Source organism: Chenopodium quinoa, unplaced genomic scaffold, assembly GCF_001683475.1.
Source record: "Chenopodium quinoa cultivar QQ74 unplaced genomic scaffold, ASM168347v1, whole genome shotgun sequence".
NCBI lineage: Eukaryota > Viridiplantae > Streptophyta > Magnoliopsida > Caryophyllales > Amaranthaceae > Chenopodium > Chenopodium quinoa.
Window position 1 is genome coordinate 3,238,330 of NW_018745675.1, and position 9,818 is coordinate 3,248,147.

Genomic DNA, 9,818 nt, shown 5'->3' on the forward strand with positions numbered 1-9,818 from the left:
CTGATTTTTTATTACCAACCTTGAATAAAAAATAAAAAAATAAACGTTTTAAATATTACTGAAATTTAATAAACACAAAAATAAATAAAAAAATAATAAATCAACATTTACATGACCAGGTGGATTTTTAGTCACAATTAACTAATTGGGATCGGTAAAAGAATTATCATAGGAGATAGGACACCCATTCTCATCCAATTCTTAAGGTAAAACAAAAATGTTTAATTATTTGGCAAGAATGATCAACCACAACAACATAAATGTTCATTATTACCCGAGCAACTGCTTAACCTTTAGCCCTTTTATTAGGAGTGTATACTGTCTTTTTCTTCATCCACTGACCCTTGGCTTTGTTTTAGCCTTCTCTAAATTTCTCTTAAGCCTATAATTCCTCTCACCAGTAGGCCTTGATTTTGGCGAATTCTTAACTTCATGATCAACAATTTCAATACCTTCAACGAGCTCACTAAAATTAATGGGACTTGTAACACTCTCAATCTTTTCTTTTAAAAGATTGAAAAAACATTTAACCTCTGCTCTAGCATTCAAAGAGTGTTGACAACTTGTTACCACCTTGACAAGTTTCCTTAGTGTTTGTGCCCTCCAAACACTTGTAGATACAACATTAGACTTCAATGTAGGTTCATCAAGACCATGACTACACATGGCAGCCTTAGTCCACCTCTTAACTATATACTCATCTAGAATCTTATGAATACAATTCATGTGATAAATTCGAAGAGCATGAGAACAAAGAAAACCCATCTCAAGAAAAAAAACATGCATGTACAACATATTGCATGTGTTTCTTTATTAAAAACAACTTCATGCTTGATTAAATCTTTCCTAGGTCTCCACAAATGATAGAATATTCAGGATAATTCAAACCAAAATCCTTATGATCACATGCAATACCCTTAATGAACTCTTCTTCAAAAACAACATATGCTTGAATTGTATACAATAATCTAGCATGAACAAGAATCCCAATATATGCAAAAGCCAAATGACGATTACCTCTGATAGTATTATAATCTTTCCCACTTTCCTTGCTTATCCACTCATGAACAACATCAAGGAACACTTGATAGAAATCACATAGACCTTGTGTCTTGTTAAGCCCTTGAGAAACTGATTTGTTAGTTGTCTCAATACGTTGAGATGATAGCACACCTCCAAACCAATATTGCTTTGAATAAGATGGACACCACATCTCTTTGATTTTATAAAAATCACACATCCAATCAACCTTTTCATAATCATATTTCATCACCATCCTGTATACCATACATAAACATCAAGAATATCAATAATGATCATTAACAATGAACATATAAAAAACACTAAATGTTCATATTAAATTTAATTCTATAAACAAGTATTTAACAATTTAAATAAGCATAAAACATTATACTACGTATACAAGGATTTATGTCACATTCAATAAAATGAATATTCACATTTGGGAAAATATATGATACAAAGAACTTTTTTAACTAATAATAAGCAAACATAATACGTGTTGAACATATATACAAGAGTAAATGTTCACATTCATAAAATAATATAATCCAAAGTAAAAAGTATAAAAACTCAAGAATAATAGAAATACCTTTTTCAGCTGGAGTTTCACAATACTTCAGCAAATAACCAAATAAATTAGTGAAACCATCCAAAAATTTCAATGCCCTAATGTGTTTCTTGGAATTTTGTTCAATATGCCACACACATAATCTATGATTAACACTTGGGGGGAAAACATTTCTTATACTAGCTGCAATTGTTTGGGGGTAAAATACCCCTAACAAACGGACCACTGTTAACGCAACATGTGTCCCAATAGCTTGTTGACACGTGTCAGCCTTAGAGAGGCCCAAAGGGAACCAACCCTCTACTAACACATGTCACCAAAACCCTAGAAGCGGATTGATCTCCTTCTCTATAAATAAAAGAACCATCCTCATTTATAAAAAAAAACATACATTGAATACACATTCAATACACACAAAAACCGAGCAATCTTCATTGCAGAATTCTCTCTGAATCAAAGAGATATATTTACATTCCACAATATACTCCTTATACACGTTCTAACTTGATCGTCGGAGGCGGATCTCCCTCGGGAGTCTCCGTTGTTTTGCAGGTACAGGCAGCCGGAGGTCAGTCTCGGTGTTGTAACTCTCCCGCAGGACACATCAAAAAACCCCGAAACATTTGGCGCCGTATGTGGGGAGAGTACCACTGAGATGGCTTCACAGCAGTCTGTACCGCCTGCTGATAGGAGGCGGCCTACGGTCGAGGTCAAAGACGAGTACCTCCTCCATATCATAAATGTCTGAGCCGGCTTAAACGTCGACCTATCCAGACAGCTTCTAGAATACCTCAATAAGGCATTCACAATCAAACCGAGGGGGGTAGTCAGGCGGCTTGGCCGTCCCTTCTAGCCCTCAGATAATCCATTTGGCACTGTATGCGCTCCAACAACCATACATGCCGTGTAGACAGTCATGTATGCACCCGGCCCCTTTTTAGGGGCCAGGCGGCAAAAATGTCTGTTTGGACTAGCAACTCCGTCTGCAAAAGCCTTGGGGAACAACCTTGTGTGTTCTCAAAGAAATAACCTTCTGGTGTGAAAGCGCTAGACCGCCGAATAACGCAGGCGTCATCAAGCCAACTATCAAGAACAGCAGGCACCATGAGGCCAAAGGTCTAGTGCTACAGGCGCCATGAGGTCATACTTGCCCCATGCCTATACAGGCGACCTCAATGCTGAGTCCAATGGGTCCGTCCAAGCATGTGAGCAGGGGCTACTAGATATACCATCGTCCGCAGGCTCCCTTGCAAGTATACCATACAGTCGGCACCCTTTCTAAATGAGCATGCAGCTGCACTCAATAGGGGCAGCCGGCATAATCTATGTCCAAGCTTAAATATCAGCAACAGGCGGCATCATAAGCAGCCGACCTGCTCTAACCACGCATTCGGCTGTTTATATGTGGGATAATCAACATGCAACTAGCATGACATCCAATGGGTACATCCGGCATCCAACTACTAAACAACCCAGCCGGCATGGGCGCATGAGCGTTGAATACAAGAGCTAAGGGCTTGTTACCTCAAGCACCTACAGCCGGCATGGTATCAGCCTCTAAGAATCCAGCTAGGCGGCCAAGTACCACAGGCATCGTGAGGCCGACTGTCTAGTACAGGAGGCGTCATAAGGCCGAGTGTCAAGTGCTAAAAGCGGTATATGACCAACTGTCAAGGGTCAGCAAGCAAGCTTGTAAGCTATTCCTGCTATCATATCATTATTATGTTAAAAAAATATATATATTTAATTGCAAGAGTCAGGCCGCCTAGCTCCCACTATGTATATATTTATACAATGTTGGAACCACCATGTATATATTTATACGCATTACATGAGTAGCGTATGGTAGCCATTCATGAAAAACCCCACTTAACACACTCGGCACGAAGAGGCACAGATGTGAGTGCTAGAGCTGCTGCTACGCTATGCTCTTATCAATGAAGTCAGGCGGGTGTTGGTCGGTTGTATGTGCAGCAGCTGCAACTTCTCTTTGTGGTTGTCTCAAGGTTCAAACGGCATGAGAGAACACCAAGCAAACAACCGGTGCTAGGCACTACCCCCGGCTGTGTATATCGTCCATGAGTGGGTTTTTAAGCTCTTAATAGCAAAGGGCCAGGCGTCATAAGCACGCATGAGTTGTGCTATTTAAAACCGGCTGATTATGAGATAGTAAATACACCCCCGGCTGTATGCACTTGCGTAGAAGTCCGGTTGGGGCTCCTACGAATGGGCATCCCGCATGTAATGCTTGTGTGTCGTCTGTCTTCTTTACTCACCATTGCAATGAAAGCCCCCTGTACATGAGCACAAGTCAGGCGGCAATCATAAAAGCAGCCGCGAGCTTCATTCCCGCATATGTCGTATGGGGCCTGATTGTTGTGGGGAGACTGTCGTATGTATGTAGGAAAGACACATCATCCAAAAACCGGTTGTTAAGCCATATTGAGCAGTCAACAAGAACCTCCTCGCATATACAAGCGGCACTTGGTGGCATGAGAAAGGTTCAGCGCAACAGCGAGCTTCTGATACATCCGGCTGCAATATTATAGTCGGATGTGCTTGTGTGAGCCTTTGTGAGAAAGCTAGCATGAGGTGCTTCTTGAATGTCGGATGGTCATGGGCAAGCCCGCTCACATTGTGAAGAGCAGCCGGCATTATTGTCCTTCAGTTAGACGCTCCTCACGTTGTGGTTATCATAGAAGAGAAGCCTCAAAGAGCCGGCTGTGAGTGTTTGGGCAATATGATGCTCCTAGCAAGCCAAGTATCTGGCCAGCTCTACCTATGCATCCGGCACTGCCACGCATGGGTTAGCCGGCTGTGCTTCTCGTAGAGAAGGCCGACTATGACCAACTAGGTGGCGTAGCTCCATGTGAACAAATAAGCGAGGAGCATATAAGCTTAGCTATGCTTAACACTCTTGGTCAGCTCTAACCATGCAAACGACATCCACTTACATTATCTTGCATGAATTTTACGATTGTTGCGATGTTGTTATCAATAGGCCCAACCGGTATTATCCCTGCTGCCCAACCTCAAGCCAGGCGCCAACCGACTTTAACCAGCTGGTTGTATATGTTGCATCATTTAAGGTAGCAGTGGTTCCTCACTATGCACCGCCTTGTTCACTAACCATACAGTCGGTTGTATTAATTGCTTAGTTGACCGCTTGTGATTGAGCACGGCGCTACTATCATATTCTACCCATAAAACAGTCGTAAGCCTTGAGAACCTCAACTTATTGATTCAAATACAAGCGGCATCACACGCTATGCAATAAGTGATGTCATAGAGCAACCAGCCTCATGATAAAACATTCGTTCAAGCACCTTGAGTGAGCGGTCGGTCAGCCGGCACTTACGAGAAGTCGAATGTGTTGTAAAGCAAAGAACAAAGCTAGCTATAACCAAGCACCAGCTCTAAACACCCACTCGGCACGTATAACCCGGCTAGGAGTGCTAGAGCTGCTACTACTCGAGGTTCTTTTCAATAGGGTCAAGCGGCATTTGGTCGGTTGTATGTACAGCAGCTGCAACTTCTCTTTGCGGTTGTCGCAAGGTTCAGCCGGCATTTCGAGCAACTAGCCCCTGACCAGGCAGCAGTCGGCTTTATGTGCGAGCAATATGATGCTTCTAGCAATCACAGCAACTGGCCAAGCGGCAATGTGATCAATGCCAGCCAAGCAGCCAGCCATCCAGCCCCTATTTCGTTTTCTGTTTGCAGGCCGCCTGAGTGTGCATATATTGCATCGCAATCACTTCAAATGAGGCACTCGGCATGAACAATACGGATGTGAGTGTTGATGCTAGCATCGGCTGTGTATATGTGAGATGAGCCTCGAAGTGTCCGAATGAGTTCCTCATCATGCAACCAGCATTCTCACCGGCGGTATGCAAGTCAAGCCATGATCAATGCTAGCAGGCTATGGTGCGAAGCTATTAAGCAAAGCCTTGTGATTGTAACAAGAGGCATCCTCATGAGCAAAGCCTCATGATTGTAACAAGCCTTGTGATTGTAGAAAGTGTTGTTCATCATTATTATGATTATTTTAATCATTAAAAAAAAAAAAAAAAAAAAAAGTCGGTTGTATGTACGAGGTCTGAGCCATGAGCTGACCGGTTGGGTGATACTCTTGCCACACCATGGAAACCGGCTGTGGGTACAATGATTAATGAGAAACCGACCCCTCATGGCATTATCATAAGTCTTTAAAGCTGAGTATGTTAAACATCCAGCCTTATCATGAGACGGCCTCCGACTGTAAGCACAAGCTAGCGTCGCTTCGAAGCAAATCGAATTGGCCTTATGTATATGGGTCAATGCAACCTCATGAGATACCATGGGTAATGGCCGATTGTGGGGCTGGACGCCTTTCTGCGTTGGTAGAGTTTGAAGTCTTGCCTCCTATATAAAGTGTTGCCTCATGTATAAGTGTTGCCAGCACAAGTGTTGTTCATCAAGCTGAGCCATGGAGAAACTGGATGAGGGTCGCATGTGTCTCACCATTCCAACCGCATGTGGTTGCATACTCTACAACGACATGATCATACTCCAATAAAACCGGATGTATGTATATGGGTTGAAGCCTAGCCAAATTGGGTTAAGGCATTGCCGCCTGGGTCAGCTGTCTGGGGTATCGTCAAACAAGGCTTCAGGGAAACGCCTAGGTACCTAGCAAGAAATTGATTGACTTTCGCCTGCTGATGTGGCTAGCCAACCTCTTTCATTTCTAAAGCATCTTCAAGAAAAAAGGTAGAGATGGTGCCGCCTGGGTACCTCAACAATTTCTTGTTCTCTTTTCGTGTGTATGTTGCTTGAAGTCTTGCCACATGTATATGGGTTGACAACCCCCCGGCTCTTGAATTTGAATCTGAAACCAAGAAGCATGGTAGAATAACCGCCTGGTGTAGCCCAGTTAGCAGGAGGCATCCCCATAGAAAGTCGTCTGTATAAGCCGAGAGCAAATTCATTTCTCGAGCTCAGTTGCTTGGCGTCTCATAGCTGCCTGTCTCCATTTGAAGAGCTCATTCTCATGAATCAGGCAGGAGGCGTCTCAATGTCGTCCCATGGCCGCCTATTTCCATTTCAAGAGCTTGGTATTATGAATTCAGCCGTAGGCATCTCAATATCCTCCAGCATATTGACAGACTCTCCATAGAAAGTTAATATTGGTTCAAGCCTCCCTCAAGGGCAGCATACCGAACAAAAAAGGTTTAAAAGTATGTTGAACAGGCATAAAGTAGAACCACCTCCTGTGCAATGTGCAGGCGGCAAAATTTAAATCAACCATCCGCTTTAACATGAGTGGATAAAAGCTAAGTCTAACTTAGCAGCTGTGTTGTTTCTTTTAAGAACAACCAAATTGAGGCCAATGGCCAGAATGATCAAGCGAAGGCCAATGGCCGAATGATCTTTTTAAAATAAAACAATCTGTCTGCCCCAGCAGGCGTCCGGTGACGCCCATTCGGGTGAACTCGTCGAAGAGAACATCTCCCTTCCAGGTGGTACATTGTTCTAGCGATCAAGCGAAGGCCAATGGCCTGATGATCCTATTGAGGCCAATGGCTGGAATGATCAAGCGAAGGCCAATGGCCGGATGATCTTATTAAACTAAAATAATCCGTCTGCCCCAGCAGGCGTCTGGCGACGCCCATTCAGGGGAACTCATCGAAGAGAACATCTCCCTTCCGGGTGGTATATTGTTCTAGCGATCAAGCGAAGGCCAATGGCCGGATGATCCTATTGAGGCCAATGGCCGGAATGATCAAGCGAAGGCCAATAGCCGGATGATCTTATTAAAATAAAACAATTCGTCTGCCCCAGCAAGCGTCCGGCGACGCCCATACGGGTGAATTCGTCGCCGAGAACATCTCCCTTCCGGGTGGTACATTGTTCTAGCGGTCATAACTCAAACGGCTTTAACCGGCTAAGGTTAAAGATACCTCACGGCTGTTTGAATGATCCATTGTAACCAAGATCCAACCGGTTTTCACTGCAAAACAGTACAACCGGTCTTTTCTACAAAGCAGTACCCCCAGGCTTTACCTCAAGGTAATACAGCCGGTACTCCCAACAGAAAAATACAGCCGCCTGTACTACCAGATGGTACAGGCGGCACATGAAATCTTGGTCATGCCATAACCAGCGTTGCTTAAAGCACCCCAAACGGTTATGCCCTTGAATGATCAAACAACGGCCAATGGCCTAAATGATCAAATAAAGGCAAACGATCAGATAATATTGCGTACAAATCTCCACTTGATGGTCGATAGTTCGCCTAGGCTGGGGCTATCAGCATAGTGGGGCTAAAAGCGATAAACGTCGACATCCGTCTAGTTCAGCGGCATTCATTATTATGATTTGATTAACTCGAAAAATGTCATACCGTTCAAGGTATCAAATTTTCCAAGTCAATAAAATTTCTCCCCAATTGAACTAGATAGATGCCGGCCAAAGAAGCTCAAGCGGTCTCGTATTTGAAAGGAGCAGTCCCTCTTTAAAAAGAGACTACTCCTTCCGAGGGGCTAATGTTTGGGGGTAAAATACCCCTAACAAACGGACCACTGTTAACGCAACATGTGTCCCAATAGCTTGCTAACACGTGTCGGCCTTAGAGAGGCCCAAAGGGAACCAACCCTCTACTGACACGTGTCACCAAAACCCTAAAAGGGGATTGATCTCCTTCTCTATAAATAGAGGAACCATCCTCATTTATAAAAAAACATACATTGAATACACATTCAATGCACACAAAAACCGAGCAATCTTCATTGTAGAATTCTCTCTGAATCAGAGAGAAATATTTACATTCCACAATATACTCCTCATACACGTTCTAACTTGATCGTCGGAGGCGGAACTCCCTTGGGAGTCTCCATTGTTTTGCAGGTACAGGCAACCGGAGGTCAGTCTCGGTGTTGTAACTCTCCCGCAGGACACATCAAAAAACCCCGAAATAGCAATGGCTTGACCTTGATCAGTCATTATTGTAATAGGACATTTCCTTCCCATAGAAGTTATAAAGGTATCAAATAACCACTCAAATGCTTTCGTTCTTTCATTAAGTACAAATCCCATGCTAAACATCACATTATTTGCATGATGACTCATACCAACAAATGGAGCACAAATCATACCATATTTGTTAGTCCTATACATAGTATCAAAGACTAACAAATCACCAAAGTAATGATAATCTCTCATCATCCTTCCATCTCTCCAAAAAAAACCTAACCAATGCACCAGTTTCATCTTGTTCAATGTTGTAATAGAAATGTGCTTCATCAATTTATCTCTTTGCAAAAAATTTGAATTAGGAGCTGTAAAACAAAAGTTAGGAGACCCTCCAACCTCCTTCTTCAAAGCTCTCACAAAATCAGAAACTTTAACTCCATTCAATCTAAGTGTAGAAATGAATTTAATTTGTTCCTTAGAAAAATCCCTTTGAGACCTTATTAAATGTCTCTTGTCAACAGGAATCATTTCATGATTATGGACCATCTAATGTCTTGTACATGTATATACACCTGAATGATCAACAGCAAACTACACAAAAGCTAAGCAACCACTCCTCGTGTCAAGTCTCTCATAGGACCTATTATTCCTACACTTATCATCTTTAAAACCCTCATTAGTGTAAACAAATCTTTTCATAGAAAATGAATCTTCTCTTCGCCTCTTAATCTTCCCAATTCTAATTCCAAAACCTTTCGTAAAAGCGTATTCATTTAACATTTCATAAGTCACATCTTCAGAAGGAAATTGTTTCCCCAAAAAATCAGTACTAGTTGCTTCTTCAAAAATAACAGCAACCTTTTTTTCCACTGCAATAATAAAAAAAAGTAACAAATGAACACATACAGTAGCAATAATGTTCAATTACAATAATGCATTTGATAAGTAACAGTACAATTACCACATATGAAATGTTAATGATTATTTATCATTACATAAATGAACATTAGTTTTGAAACAACAAAACAGTAATAATCATTTAAAGTCACGTGTAAAACATATATTTCCATAAGCACAAGTATATATATAAATGAACATTTATGATTACATAAATGTTTATTTACGTTTACTACAGAAAACATATATAAAACGTAAATGAACATTTAATATGACATAAGTGAGCATTATTTCAAATAACATTATTTTTACACAACGCAAAAAATTGATGAAAATAGTTGAATAGCAAAATTTTTAAAACTATAGATATTCATATGAA

General features: G+C 41.7%; 1 protein-coding gene across 1 annotated transcript; it reads right to left on the minus strand.

Moving 5' to 3' along the window:
• Window positions 1–835: 835 nt before the first annotated feature.
• Window positions 836–9,088, minus strand: LOC110717221 (protein FAR1-RELATED SEQUENCE 5-like). Its single transcript, XM_021895873.1, has 2 exons — window positions 8,538–9,088; window positions 836–1,277 (listed from the first exon to the last, which is right to left on the minus strand). Exons 1-2 carry the CDS (start codon window positions 9,086–9,088, stop codon window positions 836–838), a joined length of 993 nt encoding a protein of 330 aa, XP_021751565.1.
• Between the last annotated feature and the right edge of the window lie 730 nt (window positions 9,089–9,818).